Source organism: Crocodylus porosus, unplaced genomic scaffold (assembly GCF_001723895.1).
Source record: "Crocodylus porosus isolate Cpor-Errol unplaced genomic scaffold, CroPor_comp1, whole genome shotgun sequence".
Taxonomy (NCBI): domain Eukaryota; kingdom Metazoa; phylum Chordata; order Crocodylia; family Crocodylidae; genus Crocodylus; species Crocodylus porosus.
Window position 1 is genome coordinate 93325445 of NW_017728947.1, and position 25631 is coordinate 93351075.

General features: G+C 40.7%; 1 protein-coding gene across 4 annotated transcripts in view; it reads left to right on the forward strand.

The window, feature by feature from the left end:
* PAPOLA (poly(A) polymerase alpha) overlaps positions 1 to 25631 on the forward strand; it is a 75095-nt gene that overhangs the window by 11022 nt on the left and 38442 nt on the right. For all 4 annotated transcript variants that reach the window (XM_019552483.1, XM_019552482.1, XM_019552485.1 and 1 more), the window contains exons 2-8: positions 7884 to 8057; positions 8680 to 8746; positions 11953 to 12034; positions 13149 to 13258; positions 18324 to 18377; positions 23846 to 23957; positions 25475 to 25564. In XM_019552483.1, coding sequence (XP_019408028.1) covers positions 7884 to 8057; positions 8680 to 8746; positions 11953 to 12034; positions 13149 to 13258; positions 18324 to 18377; positions 23846 to 23957; positions 25475 to 25564 — 689 coding nt within the window. The remainder of the gene's footprint in view (positions 1 to 7883; positions 8058 to 8679; positions 8747 to 11952; positions 12035 to 13148; positions 13259 to 18323; positions 18378 to 23845; positions 23958 to 25474; positions 25565 to 25631) is intronic.

Here is a 25631-nt window from a genome sequence, read left to right on the forward strand (position 1 = left end):
ACTTACTTTTGCTTAGAGGTGTGTGTGTGGGGTTTGTAAATCCAGATTAGTACTGGTCTGAGAAATGCTGAGCTGGGTGTAAGGGTCGATTAGCATTTGGAACATAGCTTCCTTATCATGCAGTACTCCCCTGCTTCGTTGATCCCAGAATTTACTGCAGTTTCTGCTGCAGGTTTTCTGTTTAGGTTGTGGGGGTGAGTCTTTGTGAGTCAGACAGTCTGTGTCCTGTGTCAGGGTTCCCCAAGAACATGGAGCTGACAGGTAACATTCCCAAACGTCTCCCCTTGGCCTTCCAGTCCCTGGAACCAGTCACACCATGACAGGGATGTATAAAGAAAACTAAACCTGACCTTGGGAAAGGGGTCTTTGAAACATGTTAAAATCTGGTTGGAAAGACTTTGTTAATGAAATCATGCCAGCACAGTTGCTGTGAGTGGAAGTTCAGTAATTGGGAAAGAAATTTTAGGCTTGTTTTTGTGTCTGTTGCCTGTTGATGCTTAATATGAATGATAATATATTGGATATTAAGAGATCTCTTTTTACCATTTTATTAATGTGTAACTTTGAACAGTGACATCTTGGACAAATATATATATATTTTAAAGGTTCTGCTTTTTTGTATAGATAACACTGTAGAACACACAATAGCTCTTCTTCCCATCAAAAAGAACCTTAGTTGACGTTCTTGATTTTGGTAAAATGAAAATCCAAGCAGGTTTATTTTGTTGTTCCATCAAAAAGGCAAACTGCAGCATAAGATCAACCTTTGTCTGTCTACCTCACCAAACCATAGCTGTTTCTTGATATTGGGAGATGTTTGTTTTCTTATCCTTATAGCTGCTTTTGTTTTCTTTCCCAACTTTTATCAAACAAATTAATAAAAAATAGAATTTGCGAACTCCATTACCATCTGTAACTGCTTGGCATGTCACCCTGATGCCACAAATATTGGGAGACAAACTCCTTCAAGTTCTTTCTGTTTTGCGGAAGTGCTGGAAAATAATTATTTTTTTAAATGTTTGAACATATTAGTAATAGCTAAATTTAATACCTCTTAAGTGTAAATGTATAGGTCAGTAGACCTTGTTTACACTAAGAAATGGGATTTAGCATGGTAAATTTAAAGTACTTAAGCTACTGAAGCACTTTTATCTTAAACATGTGAAATAGCATATTCAGTCCTTCAGCAGATTGAAATAACTTTTTTTGCAACTGAAGTCTTGCAGTATGGTCACACAGTTCACCAGTACTAACCTGTTGAAGTATCCCAGGATGCACTGCTTCTGGGAGCTGTTGGGTATTCCCCAGAGGGAACTACACTAGAATTTGTAGTAGCACTTCTGTTACTACAGGGTAGAGACACTTTAAACTGGTTCCAAGAGTTAAAATGTGGACTAGTTGAAATTTATTTGTGGTTAAATAAATTAAGTAGCAGACAACTTTGTTTGGTTTCCCCTCCCCGCTTCCTGTTGAGACAGGGCTTCAGACTTTCTATAATGCACATTATTATATTTTAAAATAAGTTTAGACAGTAAATTAGCTTGGTGAAATCCCTACTGAGCTTCCTCGATTCCTGTTTCTGTCACCCTTCCTGGAGATACTGGAGTGTATTCATCATGCCAATTCTGGTGAAAATCTTTTCTCTTTTCTTTTCTTAGAAGGGATGACCTTTAAGGATATATAGAAACTAGGGGCTTCTGTGTGGTTTTAAAGGTTTTTTTTGTGTGTGTTCAAAACCCTTCAGTAAACTAGGTAAGTCCTTTATCTATTTGAAGACAAGGGTAGAACCATCATTGTGTATACTTCAACATGTACTCTAGTGCAAGTATTTCAGTTTGATGAATATGCTGCTAAGCCATTTTCTCTAGAGCTTCTGGTCCACTACTCTCTAGATTGAGTATGAGGCTTAAAAACGTATCTAGTGTCTACTGGCTCAAAAATGTTGTCCTAGCTAAGTCTATTCATCAGCCAGAATGCACCAACCTACATTCACCCTGTTGATTAGGTATCACTTGGGATGAAGAATCTGGTCTCCTGTGAGCTAAATTAATGGCCCAGTTAAGGCCATTTCATCCATATACAAACACATTTGTGTTTCCCTTCGCAGTTCCAGTAGTTTCTCCAGTATCTATTGATTTATGCTGTGTCCAGAGTAGGATCACATGAGGATTCCTATACATAGCCATTGTTTTGCAAACAGAAGGCTCTAAAGCAGGTATGTCAAATATACGGCCTGCCAAGCTGCCTGACCTGGTCTGTGAGTAGCTGGAGTGACCCCAGGTGCCAGCCCTAGCTCTGCCCACCGTATGTGACATGTGGGCTGGACCCAGCAACATGCCTCCTGTGTGTAGCACGCAGGGTCGGCCCATTACATGGGGAGCCTGTGCTGGATCACCTCTGTATGCTGACTCCGGGGTCTGAATCGGGCAGTGCTGGAACCAGTGCATGCAGCATGCACCCCGTGGTGGCCCCCTGTGCTGTGTACACAGTGTACCAGCCCTGGGGCTCATTGCATGCAAGTCCAGCATGGGGTGTGCATGGGCTGAATCTGGCACATACAGTATGAGGGTCTGGGGCACAGGCTGCATGGGGTGTCCTGGGTGTCTTGCATGCTTCATGCACAGTGAGCTCTGGGGCTGGCATGTGCTGTGTAGGATGTACAGGCTGGACTTGGTGGTGTGGGCGTAGCACGGGTTTGGTCCCAGTGCAGCTTGCAGACCAGCTCAGCGATTCCTCATCTGGCCCCATGGATCAAATAGGCTGAGTTTAATGCTCTAAGGCTTTTTACCTCCTGACCTGGATTCCAGCCTACCCCAAATCAAAGAGTAGAGGGCTAAGAAATGGGAATGCTCCTGATAGTCTGAAGACTAGCAGGAATTGGGTCTCTTACCTGCAATTACAAGAGGGGGCATATGTGTGGGGATGTCATCTGTTAATAGCACCTGTGCCAAGCAGAAGCTCTTTTTTTTCCTTGTTATTGTTTCTGACCCTGCTTAGTTACTTGTGCTTCTTTTCCGCTACACACAGCTCACTCAGTTCTCTTTTCCTCCTTTGACAACACGTTTTTGAAGGGTTTAACCTTTTTTGCTATTTTTTCTTTCTAGTCATGGTTTATAAAACACATGAACTAGAAATTGTAACTGTTGGGGAAAAAAATACTTAGAAATGTGATCAGAAGATACACAGTTCCTAGCAAAAAAAATTAGCTAGTTTTGATGTCTTGGGTGGAGTATGGTTAAGGATACCTTTTAGAATTTGTACACTGAAGAGTCTGCTTTTTGGATCCTTGAGTAAACCCCCTGTTCTTGTAACCTCAGTACAATAAACATTTTCCTTTACAAATATACATTTTGAAATGCCTGGTGTAAATTTGTTTTAATATTTAGATTAAATTTGTACCATTACACAGTTGCATGTGTAAAATTGGTTCAAATAATTTTGAAATGTATTCATTTTTTGGCTTACTTGTGAAACATTTAATTTAGTACTTCTAAATATCCACTTTTGCTGAAATGAGTCGAGAAAAATTTGGAGACCAAAAGAATTTAATTTTTTAAGCTAAGAGTAACTGAAAGAAGAAAAGGAAAATATAAGAGGAGATGCACTGCAAACTTACCTTTCATGGTAGCTGTCACTTGCTGTAATATAAGCGATACAAGTTAATCATATCTTTAGTAATGTGGATAAATATTTAATGAAAATACCAGTGTAGAACTGTTGTCTCTCCAACTTTTTGTGGTTACTAAATAAAACAGTTCCTGAAGTCCACTACTTGGACTAGTTGATTTGACAGTGTTACATGAGTCTTACATGTTCCTGAGAATAATATTTTCATCAAAACTTTTCTCATCAGTCATTCTTTTTTTCCAAATATAATAATTTTTTCACCTGAAACGTGAATTCTTGTTATTCACTGGCATTTAGCAATTCTCTCGTTTTTAAAGAAACTTCATTCTTGAGGTCCAGAGAACAGTAACATATAACAGGGTTGTCTTTATAGTTCAGTTATTAATTAATGAAGATTTTGTTTGGTAACAAACAAACTTTCTGATGCTTAAAGCAAGCTAATACAAATGGTAATATGTGATTTAAAGGTTTAGTTCTTGGGTGGTTGTTATATAGAATTCTTTGGAACTTTACTTTTGCCTTAATTGCACAGTATACAGACAGGCAAATAGGGATAAATGTCGGTTTCTTGAAGCTGCGCCTGATGGCAAATTTCATAGCCTCACTAGAGGCCTTGTTTGTGTGCATACATTACAGCAGCTTAACTAGAATTGTTTTAAAATCAATTAAAACTGGCAAACGCTTATATTGGCTAACAACTGGTTATATTGATTTCAGTTAATTCGGTCAATTGCAAGATAAGACGTGAGAGGCTTTTTTTTAAGGGACTTCACAACAGGACCTTCATACAAATGACTAATTTTGTTTTCTGAAAGTCAGAGTAGCTAGAATACTGAGAGATGACCTGCAGAAACAAAAATAGGCCTTTGCTATTTTTCTGATTCACTCTGCATGTAGGTAATCTATAAGGTGTTTTAGTCTGGTATAAAAATATAATTAAAGCTCTGTTAAGGTCTGAAAGATTGGTGTTTGGAGAGCTAATATAGTGATGATATATTTGCTAAAAATGAAAGGTCCACTTTTGTGGGGCTGAACAGTATAAAATGTAGGGGTGCACCAATAAAGATTTTCTTGGCCAATACTGGTAGTTGATGATTAACCAACCATATTGGGTGATACCAACCCAATAACCAGTTTACAGGAATGCAGCTGGACAGCATGGAGAGCAGCTCCCTGCAGGTATGTCTGTGGTGGGGGAGGGGACAAATTGATGCTCCCATGGGGGGTGAGGGAGTGGAGCTGGGGGTGCTGCCTAGCCAGGGCAGTGAATGGGACCTGGGATAGGGAGTGAGACAGAGCCAGGGCTACTTGTACAGGAGTTGGCACTTAAATTGTGTTGGGGGTGCTTGAACTAAAGCTTGCCGAATAAGCTTTAGTTCAAGCCCTGCTGCCACCATTTTTAAGTGAGGGAATGCTTTTAAGCAGAGTGGGGCAAGGATGGATGCCCCACTGCAGGCTCGGGGCTCTCTTCCCTGCTGCCATGCGCCCACTACTTGCCTGGCAGCAGGAGGCATAACTTGCTGCCACCACTGCTGCCAAACAGGCAGGGGGCGCGCAGCTGGTGTGGGGCTCTTGAAGGAAAGGCAGCAGGCCAGAGAGCCCCAAGCCTGCAGCAGGTAGCCTACATTCATTCTGTGCACAAATTGGGGGGGGATCACATTCTCCTCCCTTGGGGAGGTCTGCACAGGAAACCACTGCCCCTCCTGCACCCTCTGGATGAGCCATGCATGGCTCTGTCCTGCTCCCTGCCCTGGCCCCAGGTCCCATTTGCCATCCTGGTTGAGCAATGCCTCTAGCCCCTCCCCCACTCCCTCTCTCAGTGGAGGCCTTGATTCCCCCCCCCCCACGCCCCTTCCCCTTCACAGACTTACCAGCAGGATGCTGCTCTCCACGCTGCTGGGCTACCTTCCTAGCCACGTGCATGCATGTGGCTGCACGCTCTATTTATTGGTGACGTTACTGGCTACACCGGCCAATAACTGATAATGTTAATTTTCTTTTTATCAGTGCTGATTCAATATATTAGTGCACCTCTATTAAAGTATTGGTGAGTTATTGGTAAGAAACCTTTTAAATAAAGGGAATTCAATATTTGTCTTCCCCTTCACATATTTTAGAGCTCAGAAAAATGGGCCCACGCAGGTTTTAGTGTTTCTGTAAACCCACACTTGCCTATTCTTATATTTCAAAGGTGTAAAAAAAAAATTGGTAAATCATTTCCAGACTAGTGAAAAGAGGACAAACGCCCAGTTGTGGGTGAGAGAATATTTTCCCCTCCCTACCTCCAAATGCTCAAAGTACTATATTTATGTAAGATTTCTTGTGTCCTTGTCATAAACTAGATGTTTTTCCAGAACTGTACACAAGCAATGGTTCTTTCTGTCACTGCAGCAAGGTCCTCCTTTGCATAGGGCTCACCAAGGAATTGGCAAAAGAGCAAGTGCTCCATGGTCTGCGCTTCACTGCACTCGCATGTATTCAGGTCATTAGAGTAGACCTTTCGATCTTCCAGTTGGTGCGCACCGGCAGTTCAGGCATCACCATGTTGACCAGTCTGTATCGGCCCCTCTGGGGTGGTCCTCCTGAGGTTCCAGGTCCATTTCAGAGCATCTGTTTGCATGTAATCTTTCCTTCCATAACCTCAGACACACCATGTCCAGGGATCCAACACTGGTCACAAAATTATTTGGTTGGTTGGGGGTTTTTAAGCTGTTGGTTACCTCTGTGACAATACAGTGGATGTCATAAACAGTCTCATATGTATCTAAGACTGGCCAGTGTTGAATGCTTTTGAATAAATGCTGAAAAGGGAAATTGTTCTTGCACTTAAAATGTGCTAGTTAATTCTGTGTTCCTTCAAGTTTTATTTTTGTTTTAAAATACTATTACTTCAGTTGGTTCAGAGTTTTGTTGGGGGAGGTGTGTTAAATTATAATAAAACTAATAGAAAATTTGATTTGAAGCTCTGTTAACAATTTTCTTCCACTCCAAGAGTGTGAATGGTTTGGAAAGTTGGACTTGGTTTTGCTTTGAATATGAAAATAGTGATGTTCAAGCATTCTTTCAACCTATTTTTTTTAAAGAAGGAAATTACCAATTAACTGTTTATCTGAGAGGAAGACTATCAACTTAAATTCTGCACTTGGCAATATGATTTGTGCTCACCTTTGCAAGGAACCCAGTGGTTCTTCAGTGGAGAAGAAATTAAAATCAACTGCTGAACATTTGTAAAGACTTTATCTATGATCAGTTTTCCGGGGTTTATTGGGAGTGCATTGAATCATTTTCATGCACTGCTCTGGGAAGAAAATCCTAAGCATTTCCTTAGTCTCAGTTGTATTCAGTGTTATTGCTGTTCAAAACAACATAGGCAGTACTGTGCACAGAGGGATGCTGAAAGGGGTGAGGCTGAGGATGGGGTTTATTATTTTTTTGTACACAGTACTCTTCCTTTTGGCTTTCTCTAAAAGCTCTGTAAAATGTAGGGGCTAGGGACCATGCACAAAAACCTAAAACCCTTTTTGGGTTAAGGCGAGGTGGGGAGGGAAAGGTAGAGTAGACAAGTGTGAAGATGTAGATGACTGGACTTAGCTCAGTTTACAAGTGATGGTCTTTCAAATTTGCCCTGATGTGTATCAATCAAATGTATTTAAGATTTGTATCTAAACTGCTAACACCGTACTGATTTGAGTGGGTATAAGCAGAGGCAAAATTTGAATGCTTCTTTATATTTTTCCCCTTAACATTCTAAACTTAGACATTAAAGCAAAGAGAAAACGATTTTCATTTTAAAATACTTTGACTTCTGCAGTTTTCAAGTAGTGTTAACTTGATCAATAACATCAATTGATATTATTACTCTGACAATTTTGTCAAGCAATCCATAATTACAGGGGATTTTCCCCCCCAAAAGTATGCTGGTTATAAAGTGTCATTGATACTCTAGAACTTTTGCTTTTTGGCTAGTAAAAATGGATATAATTTTGAATATGTACCAGGAGCTGATCCAAGTAAGAATCTCCGTACAACTACACCTTAGTTGAACAAAGTAGGGGGAGTCATTTTAGTAAATAAACTTACCTCTAAATGACAACTTCATTTTTTTCCCCCCCTGGGATATGGTGACAGGTACCAATAGACTTTTATATTTTTCTTAATGTATTTGTCTTTGTGCTTGCTTACACTGTGATGAAAGAAAATAGCAGAAATTTTGTCATGTTTCTGGCAGTAATTTTATCTAATTACCTTTTTATTAGTCCACTCACAACCCAGGGATCACAACAAACTCAGCAGCTACAGAAGCATTATGGCATTACCTCACCTATCAGTTTGGCTGCTCCCAAGGACTCTGACTGTGTACTTACCCAGAAATTAATTGAAACGCTAAATCCCTATGGTGTATTTGAGGAGGAAGAGGAACTGCAGCGCAGGTGAGTAAGCACTAATGGTTGGTTTAAAACTTTTTACAGTTCACTTAACTGGCTACCTCAAACCATGTTTAAATTGGTTTTAAAATGCTCAACCTGAAGAGTTGATTTTTCTCCTCTTATCCAGAATATAGAGGGTCCCTACATTAAGGTTACCCTTGAATTTGACAGGATTTTGCCTTTTCCTTTCAACAGTGTTCTCTTGTAGTATAATTCCTGTTTCTTCCCACAGTTCATGTTAAAACTTTCTTAAACTTGCATCTTCTGCTGGCTCTGCTGCAGGAAACATGAAGACTCCAAGAGTGATAGGCAGGCTGTGTTTTGGAATTGATAGAATAGCAACCCAAAAACATGCAGCTGCTTAGAAACATATGTACAGGTGATTAGCACCTGAATTCCCAATTTGCTTTTATGGGCTCAAATTACTGAAATTTAAATAACTTAAAGTAGAAATGTTTTCAGAGTGATTCTATTTAATAGCTGTATTAAAATAGTATCTCCTGTTTAGGTATGCTAAAACTGTTATTTCAATTTTTTCTTATGGTGTAGTGATCAACATCATAGTAAAATCTCAAAGTAAATCAGCAAATAGTGAAATAAAAGCATTCTAATATTTTACCAACAGGATTCTAATTTTGGGGAAATTAAACAACCTGGTAAAGGAATGGATACGTGAAATCAGTGAAAGCAAGGTATGGGTGGATTTTCCATGTACTTACTTGCATTAATGCTTGCGTAAAGATACTGAAAGTGGGCAGATTCAGGAGGGGTGCAGCTACACCTTCCTGCTGCTGCTGCCACTTGTCCTCGGTACCTAGGTGTAGGAAGCCCCAGAACCGCCTCTTTCCAGCTGTGGGCTGAGACTGTATAAAGTGCCTGGCTCAGCAGGGGACAGCAGCTGCAGTGGGCAGGTTTCCTTTTCCTGCGCTTGCTCTGTGCTGAACCCCTCCCTATTCTTTGGCCTAGAGCAGGCACTAGAAAGAGAAACCTGCGCACCACCACCACTGTCCTTGGCTAACCTGATGGGGTGCCCCAGCGCTGCTGCTGCTTTGCTCCACCATTTCTGGGCTGCAGGGAGCAGCTGTCTGGAGGGGGATCCCAGTTCTTTTGGGAAGAGTGATGGCAGTGCACAGAGTGCTCCTTCCAGCACCTGTTTTCCTGAGGAGCAGGGACGAGAGGGGCAAGATAGGGAGCAAGTGCTGGAAGGAGGACCCTGTAAGCTACTTACCACTATTTCTGGCTGAGTCTGGCTTACAGTGCAGGTGTTTCCAACGGTCCCTGACTAGAGTAGGACAAGAGTGGCTTTGGGGCTCCCACCACCTCCCAGATGAACTGGAGGCAGTGGTGGTAGGTGGGTCATTTCTTTTCCATCCTCCCTATACCTTTTCCCTGCCCAGCTCCCCAGTGCCCTATGAAGGCCTTAGAGCTTCAGCCATGCCTTGCCCCCAGCCCTCCAGTTGAGGTCTGGTGGGCTGTACATCTCCCCCTCCGCTCCTCTTTTTTTCTTTTTAAACTAAATCCTGGATTTGCCTGTATATGTCCCTTAGGAAATGAGGTCAAACTCACTAGAACAAGAGGTATATCTTGTCAGAGAATTAACCTTAATGTCAATTCAAATGAAATGAAAACTTCCTATGAACATAATATTGGACATCTGTGCTAATGAAAACTGAGAAGCTATAGTTATTGCTTCTTAATCTTCAAACTGGAAGAAACCATTAACCTGCTACATAAGTAGGTTTGGAAATTACTTGTGTTCTCCAGTATTATGCATAAAATGGTCAATTTTGTTTAATTTTGTTTGACTGAACTGGTGGTAGACTTTGAGATAAATAATGTTGGTGAAAGGATACAAAAATTATTTTTTGTTTTATATTGATGTGTTTTAACTTTATCAGAAAATAATAATCTTGCTGGTGGTTGTGTGTTGTGTTTTGTTTTTTTTAAACATTCTCCAAAAATAAAATAGGAGGTATGCTTTAAACCTCAAGATATTTTAGTTCATAAAAGGATGTGAGCCTAGCCACCCTTTTTGTTTTGTGTTTTTTCCCTTTTTAATCTCAACCCAAATGTATTTCTTTTTTAGCTTGTTTAATTTGTGTATAATACTTTTTACCCTTTTACCTGAAGATTTGTCTTCTCTTATGTAGGCAGTGAATCATGGGGGAGCACAGAAAACCCCAAAATAAATAAACATAGCATTTCAAACCGTGAACATGTGCAACCTGTCTTAAATGACTAGATTTCAAATTGTTGGTGTCTTGCAACATTAGTTTATTGCCAGTAATATGGCACCTCGCATTGGGTTATGTTGTACCCTGCAATAAAGAAGTAAAACTTGGGGCGGGGGGGAGGCAGGAATTTGGAAGTTGAAGGACAAGTATACTAATTCTGAAAATAGTAGCATACATCCATACTCCACATATCTATGAGAGGGGGAGGTTGGTATCTTTTACCGGACCAACCGAGTAGTTGAGATGCTTTTAAATTATAAGCTTTCAAGCACACCATACTCTTTATTTTGAAGAAAGGAATAATCCTAGCTCCTTCTGAAAGAGTAAGCACTCTTTCTGTGAAGGATAGGAATTCTGTGTGTTCAAAAGCTCATCTCAAGTCTCTTCCCACCATGTGGTGCGTCCAGCAAGATATTTTTAGCCCCCTCCCCTTCCATCCCTGCCCCTCACATTTCCTGAACTGTAGGGGCAGCAACATCACTTCTTCAAAGCTAATCATGGTAATTCATCCAATACAGAATCTAGTAAGTTTCTTTGTACTTTATAGTGGGGAAAAAATAAACACATTAGTGTAAACATTACTTGTCATTTCATACCTTCTGGAGGTAATAAAAATAGATTGAATATAGTCTCCCTTGAAAATGCTTGAAAATCCATTGCTCTACCACATTTAAGCAAAATGCCCTTAATTTGGATTCCCAGCTAATGGATTTGTTGCAGGTAACACCATCAAGGTTCAGGCACTATGATAGGTTACAAATTGTATATAGGATGTGACGGGGCATAACATTTGCCTCCGTCTTCCCAGGAATCCCATGATGGTTGTCTAGTTTTTATTTCTGTATTGGCTATTGATTATGGATGTCAGTATTGTTTAAAAATTATCTCTTTAACCTCTTCTAATGATAGTGGTTAAACAGTTAATCAGTAACATGGCAGCTTCCACACAACTGCTGGTAGCTGCTCCTGAACCCTTTGTCAGGCATGGGAGGCTTTGGCAAGCCCAGCCAGACCATAGAAAGGGAGTACCTGTGAATGAGCAGTCAACTGTTTGATTGATGAGTCGTTAGGCTGCCTGCTGTTTTTCTCTTTAACATCAGAGGTAGGGATCTCCATAGATTGCAAGGAGCACTTCCAATGCAGTGGCTCCTTCAGTGTTTCTTGTTTTGCACCCTCTACCCCTCTTGAGCCCTTGAGATTGCTGGGGAAGGGAAAACCACAGCATATTTAAAACTTCTGCCAATCCCGGCAGGGGTGGAGGGCGGTGAAATGAAAAACATTAAAGAAGCTGCTGCAGGCAGACACTTCTAGCATGGTTTATGGAGATTCCTACTTGTAAGTTACGGGTATTAAATCCCCCTCACCCCTCTCCTACCCCTGCTGCCTTCTGGTTCCTGCTGGGGCACTGGGTGGCTTTACTTCCTATCCTGTGCTAAACAACAACAGGTAGGCTAACCAGTTACTATTGGGGTTATCAGTTAAACGAGTAATTCTTTAACCTTTCACATCTCCATTGTTGATGTATTTTAAAATGACTATCATACATATTTTAATATGTGTAATTAGCATGCACTTTCTAAATTATTTTGCTTTATATTTCCCTTGCAGTAAGTATGTTTGAATATATGACTTAAAATAACAAGGTCATTTCTTTCTTCCACTAGAATCTTCCACAGTCTGTAATAGAAAATGTCGGAGGAAAAATTTTTACATTTGGGTCCTACAGATTAGGGGTGCATACAAAAGGTAAAATTTACCTTGCCTACCATGGCAATTTTTCTCTGTGTGAGTTTATGAAAAATGACATTTTATACATAGTAATATATTAGAAAAGCTGTTTTGATTTGGAAGTATTTTGAAGCTGTTCAAGGTAGTTGGTATGAGATCTCCCTTGGAGCTTTAAATTGGAAAGGATGTCTGAGTTTACAGGCCTGGAATCCTTCCAAGTCAAGCTCTGGGAAGTATGATGTGTGTGAAATTTCAGGTGCTGATTCAATTTGGAGGAGATTTGGTCTGATTTGGTGGCTGAATCTCTGAATCCAAATTGAATCAGGAGTTCAGTAAAAAGGCCTGAATCAATTCAAAGCTGTCCAAATCAATTTGGGGAGATTCTGTCAGTCAGTCCCCACTTGCCACCACAGGGAGCTGGACTCGGACTCGATGCTGGTAAGTAAAGGTGGGGCTGGAGCAAGGGGGAGGGGCCATGGGGGGACCTCAGCATCCTGGCACTTTAAAAAAAAAAAAACACAAAACAAAACAAACAAACAAAAAAAGGCCTGCACTCAGGCTGCTGCAGTGGCCATCAGGGGTTCTGGGAGCTTGTGGCAGAGCCCCCCGATGCAGTGGGAGGCAGCAAGGAGTGCCCCCTGCCTTGCAGGAGCCGATGAGTGCAGGGTTTTTGGGTCTTTTTTTTTAAGAGCCGGGAGGCTGGGGTCCAGCCATTGCCACCATTGACAGGGCTGGGAGAGTGGGCAGGGGATGGGGCCTGGCTGATTTGGTGGCGGCTCAATCTTTTAATTGGATTCAGCTGAATCAGTTTGGGACAGTGATTTGGATTACCAGATTGAATCACTGTTCCCCCAGTTGGCTGAATCCAAAGCAAATAGTAGCTGCTTTGCACAGACCTACTGGGAAGTGAAAATGCTGAAGTCAAAGGTATTTTGTTTTTTGGAGGTGCAGGGATAATTAGTATAGCTTCGGTTCCTGTTATAATACTTCGAAATATCCTGTGCTTGAACAGAGCAAAATGAGGAATGGCGGTATCTTTTTTTTTTTTTCCTTGCAAGAATTCTGTTAAAAGCCACTTAGAGTACTCCATGTGGTTTATATTTATAACTTTGTTAATTAATCTGTGTTTTAGGTGCTGATATAGATGCATTGTGTGTTGCACCAAGACATGTGGAAAGAAGTGACTTTTTCACCTCATTTTATGAAAAATTGAAGCAACAAGAAGAAGTGAAAGACTTGCGGGTATGTTGGTCTTCTGAAATAGAATTAAGACAAATAATGAAAATTAAGAAATATCTGAAGCAAAAAAACCTTTAAGTCTTTTAAGATTAGGAAGCAGTTTAATTAAATTCCACACCAGTTTTAGTCCATCTTCTGCATATTCCTATTTATGAAAGGGTTAAAAAAATCTAGACAGTGGAACCTTTTAATAGCAGTGCTCACTAGAGTATTCACAAGTTCTTTCTGTCCCTCTCCCCCTCTCCTCAGTGTTCCCAGATGTTTACCACCAGAAGCAAAATATAGTATAGATGATCTCCCATTTCAAGGAGACAAACTTTTGAGCAGTGAAACATGTAAAACTGTGGACAAAATGAACATTACATGATCCATAGGTTTTTGGAGGATTACCAGGGCCTTTCTTCAGGTATTATGGACAGCTTTATTACTAACCTGATCATCTGTTGTTATGCCCATGCATGTCACTTGTGCAAGCAGTAGCAACAAGGGATACTTTAAATTAGTGAGCAGAAACAAAGCATCCTGTAGTTAAATCTTCTCTGCTTGGTATCAGACTTTGTTTGCCATTCAGATAAAGTACTGCAAAACATTACTTAGAGATGCATAGGTTTTAGAAATAATAAAGGATTGTGCCATTCAGTTAAACCTTTTCTAGTTAGGGACCCCCTCGTGAGAATATACTAGGGTAAAAAATTATCTTGTTTGGGTGGGAATAATAGAGGAGATTCAGAGTGTTCAGCTACCAAAGTTTATGCAATAATTCCTAATATGATAAAGAAAAGGACTTTTGTGAGGTATGAGGCAGCTCAACATGTCAATCAGAAAGTTTTAGTTTCTAGCTTTGAATATTCCTTCCCTTGTAGTCCCAAATTTTTAGCTCTCTGACAGAGGACCTGCTCAAAGCATGTCTTCATAGTTTTATATTTCAACTCCAGCTCCTTCACCAATTTAATGTCATGTGATTTCAAGACCAGTTGAGGGTGTATCTCAACAATTGTTAGTTTGGGACTGTTGGAAATGTAAAGAGAAGATTTAAAACCTTATTCTGTCTGTCCGTAATGCTTTATTCACAATCCTGACTGGCTGTCTTGGCAGCCAATTAGTGTGAATAAAGCAGTAGGGACAGCAGGCAGTGGACGGGCCAGGGCACTGCAACTGGTCTGGCTTCAATCCGTCCCCTCCCTGCTCCGTGAAGGAGGCGGCAATGGTGCAATGGGGTCGGGGATGGGAGGGAGAAGCCCTGGGTCTGAACTACTGTTGAGGGAATGGGGTTGGGCCTGAATTACGGGGTGTGGAGGGCAGGGTTGGATGCTGGGTTGTCCCCACTGGTCCCCAGGGGGGTGTGGAGGGAGTGGCTCTGGCCCCAAAGTGGTGATGGAGAGTGAGCCTGGTCCTGGGCCTCTGTCCCTGCCCAGCATTGTTGTGCCCCCACCCCCTGCCCCAGCAGGTGGCAACGGAGCGGGCGGAGGGGGGGTGCTGGCCCCATCCCCCCTGCTCCCTGCAGGCCATGAAAATTGAGCAGATTGAGGGAGGGAGGGGCAAGGCCAGCACCACTGCACCCCAAGCCCTGCAGGTGGTGACAAACCAAACAGCAGGAGTAGGGCCAGTGGATAGAGGGGGAGAAGGCCTGGCCCCAAAGGTGGGGGGGGCAAGGCCAGACACAGGCCTCTGTCCCCAGCTGCCCCTCCCCCTGGCCATCATTCTTTATGGGCAGTTGGCTAGTACTGTATATAAACTTTCTGGAGTAGACTGACTTTTTTAAGGATTGCGTGAGAAAGATAGGCAAGGACTTCTTATATTGATATCTTATGGAGCCAACATCATAGGTGGGCTGGAGTCTTACATTTAAAAGCTAGTCTAACATTCTTCATGTTTTAAGGATTGCAGTCATTCTCTTCCCCCATACAGAAAATGTAACCCTGATCACTCTAACACCTAATTAAAACTTATTATTGGAACAAAGTCCTTCCATAGAATCATAGAGAAGTATGCTTCAAGGGACCTCCAGAGGTCATCTAGTTCAACCTCCTGCCTGAGGTAGGATCATCCCTATCCAAACAGACCTATATAATCCATAATCTAAACTGCATATAAGACTGCTCTGAACCCTGACACGACAAAGAACTAATGACCTAACCTGCCAATGGCAAAGCAGGGAAACTATGGCAGCATGTTCTGCCTGCTTCTATGACATGTTGTAAGTATATGCTTATGAGATTGTGGGTTGAGGGCTGTGCCCCACACTCTAAAGGAAGGCAAACCCCTCTCCTCACAGTCTATACCAGCTTGACCATGGGATAACGTTCCTTCCTGACCCCAAATAGAGTAATTGGTCTGACCCTAAATGGAAGGGCAAGACCCTCTAAATAGGTGATGTTTTTGGTCCTAGCAGGAGTATTGGCATACCCCAGCCAGTCCCTCCCCCAATTCAGTGCCTCAGGTGACGCTTAAAACACTCTGACATGTAGCAGGAAGAGGGGTGGGCGCAACCAGCAAAACCTAAAAGTATTGGAAATGACCATTGTAGAACATACGTGTAGCTACGCATAGATCATCCCTGACCACTGAGATATCTAACCTCTTCTTGAACACCTCCAGTGACGGGGAGTCTACAACTTCCCTAGGCTGTCTATTCTACTGCTTCAGTATTCTGAAGGGAAGAAGTTTTTTCCAGATAGCTTGTCTAAACTTACTTTGAAACTACAAGCCATTTGTCTGTGTCTTCCTCTACAGCAAGAGAGAAAAGGTGCTTTCCATCTTCTGTATGGCAGCCTTTTAAGTATTTGAAGACTGCTTGATTTTATATAGGCCGTTGTGCTACATTCTGACTAGGACAGGGACAAAACCATTAGGTCAGAAAACTAATCTGCTTTGGAGGGGGAGTCAGGGGAAGGTGGATCACAAAGTGCCTGCTTTGTTTTCGCACTTAGTCATGCACAGGGTGCTAGATACAGTGCAGCAAAGCAAGCATGAACCAGATAGTTCTTACATGCCCAAGTTTCATAGTTTTTAAGTGATAGATCAGCAATGGTATATGTATTTATTTGATTTTCAGTAGAGTCTGCAAATTACTGGTAGTTATAGCAGAAATTGCCCCCTATATGCTGTAAACTTTATGGTTTTGAATTTGATAGCTGATAAATTTATTGAATGTGTTCATGAATGTTTATTGCACTTAAGACCTATTTTTCTCTCGAAGTGCACTTCGTAGCTAATCTTGTGCCTAATGTTGGCATCTGTGTTTGTACCTGACATCACTGTAAAATTAATTTGCTAATTAATAAGCAACTAACTGTAGAAGATTACATCATGCTCCTTGCATAGTTTTTGAACCCTCCATTATGTTTGTCAGTTACGGTAACATTTTAATATTTATTACTTCAGCATTGTGGATCACTTGTCACTTTTTTTCTTACCAGTAAAATTATCACTGACCACTTGACAGAGTAGGGTGAAGTCTGTTTCATATCAGTCAATTAGTGTACTAGTTTTCTTTGAGACAGCATACTCATAAAGGATATGTAAGACTATACATGGTTGCTAAGAAAGATTTTTTTTTATTATTATTTCAGTAGAATAAGATATTTCAATGCCTTATCAAACCCTTCCTTCCCCCACCCTTGACAGCCTTAGTGTGAAGATATTTTTTGCCTAGTTAGCTGAATGTGTAAGCCTGTTCTGTCCCAAGTGTTTATGTGCATAAGCCTGACCTATACTTTCTTGACTATGATAGTATCTACTCTTCATGTTTCAGCAGTTCAAATATCCAAAACATAGGAAGCTGCCACTTGCAGCTCTGTTGCTTAGTTTCTACTCACCATATTTATTCAAATTCAAAATCAGGTTTTCTCTCTCTCTGCCTTCCGGGGGGGGTGGGGGCAGGATAGGAGGTAGGGTGACCACCTGCCCCTAATTGGGCAGCACAGTCCTAGAATGGGAACTTCAGGTCCAGGTCCACATTACTCTGGGACAGCGTTCGTCCTAGTTTCACAGGATCATGCTGGAATCTGGGAAATGGCGGGTTTCCCCTTGCAGACTGGCAGCTTTCTAGCCTGCAAGGGGCTGCTGGTAGCAAGATGCAGGGGGAGTCATGTGCATGTGTGCATCTGTCTGGCCAGGAATACAGCTGGGCAGCCTGGAGAGCACCTCCTTGCTGGTAAGGCTACGGGGTGCGGGGGAGGCAGATTGAGGCCCCCACAGTCAGGGAGAGAGTGGGGCAGGGACTCTAGGGGTGCTGCCCAGCCAGGTTGGTTCAGGGGGTTGGGGTGTGGAGCAGGACAGCCACAAGTGGTTTGTGCAGGGAGTGTTGGGGGGTGGGGGGGAAGAGGGCTCCCTGCCACTGCATGTACCTGCTGGGGGGCACATGTCCACCCTGACTTATGTGTAGGATGGGGACATATTTTAAAACCACTCTCCAAATACTTATAAATGTAAAATTATAACATTTTTAATTTTCCATTTATAGAATCATGAATTCAGGTTACAATTAAGTAAACTCCATGTACCCATAACAGATTTCAGTAAAACTGTAGTATCTAAACTTTGTGCATTAATTTTCTATCAGCTGTTTTTGTTTTATTCAAAAAAACAATTTGAGTTGGAGGGAGGATAAATGTCCATAAAGGACACTGACAGATGTGGAAGGAAAAAAAACAAACCAACACTTTACTGAAAGAGGCATCACATCAGTTTGACCCGTCTTCCCAGCATCTGTATAGCTCGTGCACTTCAAGCAGCGTTTTTTTGCCATTTTTTTGTCTAATAGTTGATTCAAACAGCTATTAGATTAAGAGTGCCAAAAAGCCTTGCTGAAGCATGTGAGGTATACAGATAATGGGCAAGCTGAGTCAAACTGACAAAGTGCCTCTTCTGGGTGTGCACTGTGCTTGGCATGGGGGTATACAGAGCTGGAAGTAAAGTGGTTATTTCTTTGGGATTTTTTTCCCCCCCATGACTGTAAGCAGCTTTAAAGTCTAACCTCATGGTAATATCATTTAGACTCACCAGCATTTTTGTACATATTCTTTCTTCTTTGCAAATTAAAATGTAATTGTTTTTCTTATTTCAGGCTGTTGAAGAAGCATTTGTCCCTGTTATCAAACTGTGCTTTGATGGAATTGAGGTAAGGGTTAGCCAGTTTGCTTTCCCGACTATTGTTAAAATATTAACAACACTATTGTACAACTATTCTGGAATCATCTCTTTTGTATAACAGTTGGGTATTATATTCTTAGACTTGTCAGCAAGGAATCTTGAAGTACCTTACAAAGGAGGTTGGTATCATTTGCATTTTAGAAAGGGAGAAACAGGCTCAGCTATGACATGACTTTCTTGGGTTTATCCAGCAAATTAGTGGCCCATTTCAAGAGTGAAGCAAGAGGTATAGTCTTGGGCTTTAGCCACTAAACAACATTGCCGCCCAGTCTTACTGTAATTGAATTATGCTTGAATCAGTGAAAAAATTGGGCACTCCATATAACTTCTTTTTACATGGAGGCCCAATTTTTTTCCTTTGATTCAAGTGTAATTCAGTTATATAAACATAGTATATCAGTGAAGTTGCCTGTTGAATGATGCAGCTATTGGAACTCTGCAGTTCAGTAAACTGTTGTGACCTTTTAATGGTCACTGGCAAAAACTAACATTGGTCCAGAAACAAACGCAAAATTTGTTTTAAAGCAATGTTATGATGGAGAACAGAGATGTAACTGGTAGAGTTCATGCTCTGGGCAGCAGAAGTATGTAGGGTTTGCACCCTCAGATGCTTGGATGGAGGCAGATAGTTTCAGGGCTCTGGCTGTCTGGTGGGTACATGATGCTGGCCTGAAGGAAGGTGTCACTGCCAACATAAAGTTAAACCCTTCCCTAGGCCTACAGCCACTATAGATTTATATCTAGATCGATGATGCAGAGCTGTTAATCTGGTAGTGGCTGCAGCAGCAGCAGCTAGCTCCTTAGCATGGGAGGGCAGGGCCCTGCTACATTTTCCCCCCCCCCTTCCTTCTCCAGCCTCGAGTGCCCTTGCCTCCATGCTAGCAACCCCTTTTTAGTGAACTCCTGTGGTTTCTGCCCCAGTCACCCACCCTTAGTCAGACTTCTGTGGAAGAAGTTATGTGGCTTTTTCATCTGTACTAATTAAAACAAATATGTTGCTGACAGAAAATCTAGTTCCTTTGATCCCAGTATATTCAAACTCCTGATAACATCTGCCACCAGGCCCTTCTGCCCTTGGTTTCACCTGCAGTAACCTAATGCTGTGGGATTAGACATATTTGTCCCTTCCCCTTAACAGAGAGGATATGGATTGTGTGAGCGGCAAACTTATTGTCTCTTCAGCACCATTCTTCACTTATTTTGAAGTGTCCTATTCTCCAGGGTATTAGCTTGAAATTTCCTATAAAACAGCAGTGTAATCCAGACTTTCTTTTAAACTAAAATATAATTAAAGATGGCTTGCTTAACATAGATGATAATACCTTAAAGTGCAAATAAGCCATGTTAAGAGAAAATAGAAAAATGAATAGTTTATCTTTGGAAGCAGCCTTCTCACTTTTTATAATCAGCCTGTTGCTTTCTGTTGCTGATAAGATACCAGTTTACTGGGATCTGCAGATTTCTTATCAGATTCTTTCAACTGAATTGGGTAAATCGAAGGCCAGGTGATTTAAGGAATACTGAGCCCTTAGCACAGAAATACACCCCCACATTTAATTCTTTTGAACCATGACACTGTTTCTATAACTTAATTTAGCCTTGGAACATGCTTCCTTTATTCCTTGTAGTAGGTTGTTTGGGGTTTTTTTGTTTGTTTTTTTTTATTGTACGAGTCGGAGAGGGTGGGGGGGGAGTGATCCCAACTTGAGAGAAAAATCCTCATTTTGCATCTAGGAAAATTTCCTGTCTGCTTTAGGAGTTGAGTAGCAGATCCCTGCCCCACAACTGTAACTGTTGCTCTAAGGTGTGGCTGGTGTTGCACTTTCTGTTCTTTTACAGGTGACTTAACGTGTGTTATGTGAAAAGGGTAGACCATTGGTTCCCAACCTTTTTTAGACCGCAGACCAGCATACTGCAGACCGGAAGTGACTGGCATACTGCAGACTGGCAGCCAACCCTTTTTTATGCTTTTTATCCTTACTTTTATACTTTGCCAGTCCGCAGTATGCTGGTTAGGGGTGTGTGAAACGGACGCTATTCGGTTTGGATTCGGCCTGATTCAGGGGATTTGATTCGTTGATTTGAATCGCTGTCCTGATCCGATTTGGCCAAATCTGAATATTCAGTTCTGATTCTGAGAATCAGTGATACAGCCATAGACATAGCTTTATATGATTTTTTTCTATCTACCTCGAGGTACCAGGCGTGGCTTCTGAATGCTGAGATGGCAGGGCGGATGGAGCATCTCATGGGAGTGTTGTGGGGGACAGGGGGTCACCTGCATGCTCGGTGGTGAACTGGAGGCTGTGTCTACAGCCAAATCATCAAATGTCTCTGAATTGATTTGGAGGCTTCTGACTTGATTCAGAATGATTAATGGGTCTCCTGATTTCGATTCAGATTCGGCCACCGAATCAAGCCGAATCTCCTCCAAATCAAGCAGGTGACTGAAGCTTCACACACCCTTCGCACATGCTGGTCACTTCTAGACTTCCAGTCTGGTAGCCAACCGTTTGCAGCCCGGGGGTTGGGAACCTCTGAGGTCACTTGTTTCTTCTTTAAAATTTCTGTTTGTTTCTTTTTGCACTGACAGCTGTGCTGTCCAGAAGGTAGGTAGGCTGAAGTGCTCAATCTGTACAGACACAGGAGAGCCAAGTCAAACTGACGTGCTTGCTCAGCCAGTAAAGTGCTTATTTTTCCCCTGCCCCCCCCACCTCCCCCTGCCCCAAATGGTCTGTCAGCAGCCTAAATTTGAAAGGAGGCCTCTATATATAGGGATGATCCTAGATCATAGTTCAATAAGACACTTGCTTGGAATACCAACAGGCCTCTGTTAAACATGGTTAAACTACACTTAAGGATAAAAGTAAATAAAGAAGGTACTCCTTTCATTTGTACTGGAAAAATATTTCTCACCGGCAAAACTTTTAAGTGAAAGGTCTTAGTTCTGTGGCCTAATAATGCCAGTGGAGCCTCTGGACTTCCTAATGAGATCAGTTTCCTTGTTTATTTTACCTTTTTACTATGAAGATGTTTACAAAAGGGAAATTTCTTATTTCTTGATTTTTTTTGTTTTTGTTTTTGTTTTTTTTAATCTGTGAAAGAAAAAAATAGAAAGCTATTTTATGTATGACTTCAGTATGAAACAGTAATGTTCATAAATGTTTTTCTGAAATTTTTGTCCAGAGTTTAGTTTCCATGTCAGTTTCAAGCCTGAAAATCAAACTTAATTTAGTTGAAGGCAGAATTGAAAGCTTAATGCAATTATCAGTTTCTAGAAAGCCACTAGGAAAGACTTTTTTTTTTCTTTAACATTATAATAGTGTAATGAGAATTTATTTTTAAAATATAGACTGTGTAATAGAAGTCTCCTTTGCATGGTAGATTGAGTTATATCCTTTGTCTCTTCTTTTTCAAATTACTTTTATATTGGAAACTTTAAAATAGATGCTTGAGACTTCCTTGCTTGTTCTTTGATAGTTTTTAAATGTCCTTAAACTGGCTGTAGGGCTCCATTGTCTGTTTTGCTCTTAGTGTGATAGTCTAAGGTATTTCATTTAAGCTAGGAGAAGCATGTTGTCAGGTATAATTAAAATTTAGCCTGGGAAAGTAAAACTCAGTGCTTGACTAACAAAATCCTAAGATGTTCTTTGTATCCTTGTCATATTAACTAGCATCTTCCATCTGAGGTTAAAAATACCAACTTGGCCTCCCAGCTTAATTTCTTCTGAACATCATCAGTGAAATGGCATTTGTATCCTATACACAGCACTCAAGAAAGTGTGTAGAGATGGATTTTGGTTCTGTCTTTGGAAGGACCTTTTAGAATAGTAGGATCTTAGGAAAGTAAGGTTGGAAGGGATCTTAAGAAGTGGTCTAGTCCATTTCCCTTTTCAAGGCAAGGTCTAAATTATTCCTGTTTTAAGTTTAGCTGTTATATATATGGTATAAATGGTCAAGTTGGCTAATTGTCAGTGCAAGAAAAGAAAGGGAAAAATTATGACCAAAATTATTTCCTTTGCCTGTATCTATTTCAAATCCTTCCTGATCCCCACTTACACGCAGCTTGGTATGCAGTCCCTAGGTTTTATATTTTTAGATGCATGCCATATTTGTAGTCCCTTATGCTGTTGGCATCTTGACATAGCTTGCCCCTTAATGAAAGTCCAACAAGCTAATGCACTTTGACTTCACACTTTAGTGTGTCTTGTCAATGTAGTCACAACCTTTATAATTTAAAACTTGTGCTCTACTACAGTGGGTACATGTAGAGCCACATTTGCCTGTTAAGTCAGATTACTTGATTTCCCCCTGCCCCCATGGAGCACCTTATGTTTTTATTTTTATTTTTTGATGGCTTGCCAAGATTTCGGACCTAGTCTTGTTTTCTCATCAGACGCATTTAAGTCAAAGTGCTTCCCTTAGAAGTCATGGTAATGACAGATGTACAAATTTAGCTGCAAATAGGGACACTTTTCAGTACCAGTTACGTTGTTTTTCCTTGGTTCAGACCCAGGCCTCATACAGACGTTCAGTTTCTCTTGGGAAAGTTACTGCTCTCCCAGTAGAAACCACAAGTGTACAGATAGTTGTGCTTTTTCTCCCAGGGTAAAAAAAGGCATTCCAGGAAAAAAACACTCTGGCAAAAACCAGGGTTAAATCACTTCCGGGAACGTTTTTCCTGGGACAGTGAATATCTGTACATGCCCTAGCTTCTTTCAGAAGAGAATATAGACCTCCAACTTCTCCCTCTTTCCCCCAAGGAGACAGTGTGTCACTTGCTGGTCTCTGCTGTTTCAGAACACTCCCCCTTGGCAACTTCCATGCTGTGCTGCTGGGAAGTACAGGCTGATGGAGGGTAGTCTGTCAGCCAATCAAGACTCCCCTGTGCCATGCTGCTATCTGTTGCCAGGCAAATTAAGGGACTTTGCAGAGCATGCTAAAGTATCTTTAGGGCCTCAATATTTTAGTGTCTGTACACATGACTCTGGGTAAGTTTTTTCTACCATGAGAACAAACCTGAGAGAACTCTCTGACATTATTTGAACGTGTAAACACAGACTCAGTTTGTTTTCAGCTTGCCTCTTGAAAAGCTAAGACAATGTTTGCGTAGCTGTAGCTTGTTCCTTAGAGAAGCTATCAAACTTATGAGAGAATTTACTGAAAGCTTTGCAAATAAAGTGTGTTTTCTTTACCTTATCTCTTCAAGAATTCTGTGTAGGTTTCAGCATTCTTTCATTCTTTCTTGGAGGATAAGGGGAGCGGCTAAGTGCATTTCTTTAGTAGTCTAAATTAAATTAATTTAATCTGAGAGTGCTTAATTTGTAGGGTGGGACTAATAACGCAAAAGGGAATAAACAGTTTTTCACTGGTAGTAAATTTAAATGAGTGGTAGCTTGAGGGGGATAATCAGTTGTTTCTGTGGATTTTTTTTAGATTGATATTTTGTTCGCGAGATTAGCGCTGCAAACTATTCCCGAAGATCTAGACCTTCGAGATGATAGTCTACTTAAAAATTTAGACATTAGATGCATACGAAGTCTTAACGGTATGTGTATCTGTGTGTGTGTATGTATTTGTTTATTTCATGTATGCCTTTATTTGAGAACTGGTTTAACTGTAACTCAGCTCAATAATATAATAATTCTCATTATGAATGATTTAGCTCGACAAAGTTTAACTGAACATTAAGTATGGATACAAAAGAAGCCTAACATTTAAAGGTCTCCTTGATTCTGGGGTAGACTGGTAATCCTGATTACCTCAAGTACACTAAAAAGTAGGGTTGGTAAGCCACTCAATTTGACCAGTCAAATATTGTCTATTGATCAGTCATTTGACTGCATTTTTTTTGACTGATTAAAGATTACAGCAGTTTTACCAAAAAAAAAAAAAAAATCAATTTTTTTTTGTAGCTTTCTTGACAAATATGATTTTTTTTAAAATAGTTTTTGACACATTTCGTAATGGAATTTTTTACCCTGTATATTATTTGCAACAGTTGGCAACTTTTTTTTTTTTTACAATTTTTGACCAAAATTTTTTACAAAATTTGACTGGTCAAATACTCAACCCTAAAACTTTAAATATAAAAAGAATATATAACCAGGACAAGATGTTTGTCCCAGTTGATTCTTCAGTCATATGCAACCTTTGAATGTTCCTCTGTGTTGTAACTTTCTTTTGTGTTGAATTTCTTGAGAAGGGGCCTTTGAAGCACTTTAGTGTTCTGCAGCCAGCTTTCTCACTGTCTCCAACAACATGTCCTACCATTTGTTAAACAGATTACTGAAGCATTTAAAAATGACGGGTTTATAATGTCATCCTAAACCTGAGACTTAGCGCCTTACTCAGTTATTGATAGACCTGTTATCTCTCAATATGGTTCTAAAAATGTGTTCTGTTGCAAGCAAGGTGTCTTACGAAAGCATAAAAATCTTGTTTTCTAATTGATAGGTCAGTTTAAGTTAATTGGGTAACACTGGAGTTTTATAAGAATTTGCTCCTAGTTTTAATCTATAACTTTTCTGCATTTCACATTTCTCTTGTGACTTCATAACAGAAGTATGGGTACCCCTCTTCTGATATGCTTTTTTTTTTATATACAAATTAAGTGTTCGTTTCAAGTGCAGCATAGTTTTTAAAAAAATTCAAAATGCATTAAACATAGTGTTTAAGTTCCAGACAGATAGTGATAAGAATATTAAATGTAAGAGGCAAGGATTTTTGTTGATTATCTGTATTGGACCAACTGCATAATGTGGAGAGACTTGGACATGCCTTCAGATGCACTTTATTCTTCCTCAGATCTGGGGAAAACTAAGGGACAGCAAGTACCAAAAGCAGTCTATGTGGCTGTGAAATTGGAGAGAAGAAAAATTCCTGGGGATAGCAGACAGACAAATAACTAATCCTTGCTTCTCATGCATCTACAACATAACTCTAGCACTACCAAAAATATTAAATCTAATTTCTTGTACTAATATTGGTAGAATTAGGAGTGGGTTTAAAGATGCATGGGTTTTTTTCTTAAGTATTAGAGGTAATGTGCTTTCTTTTGCCCAGGTTGCAGGGTGACCGATGAAATTCTGCATCTAGTACCAAACATTGACAACTTCAGGTTAACACTGAGAGCTATCAAACTGTGGGCAAAACGTAAGTAATACTGTTGCAAAATATTCTTAAATTGTTATCCCTACTTAAAACTGACATAATAACTAAC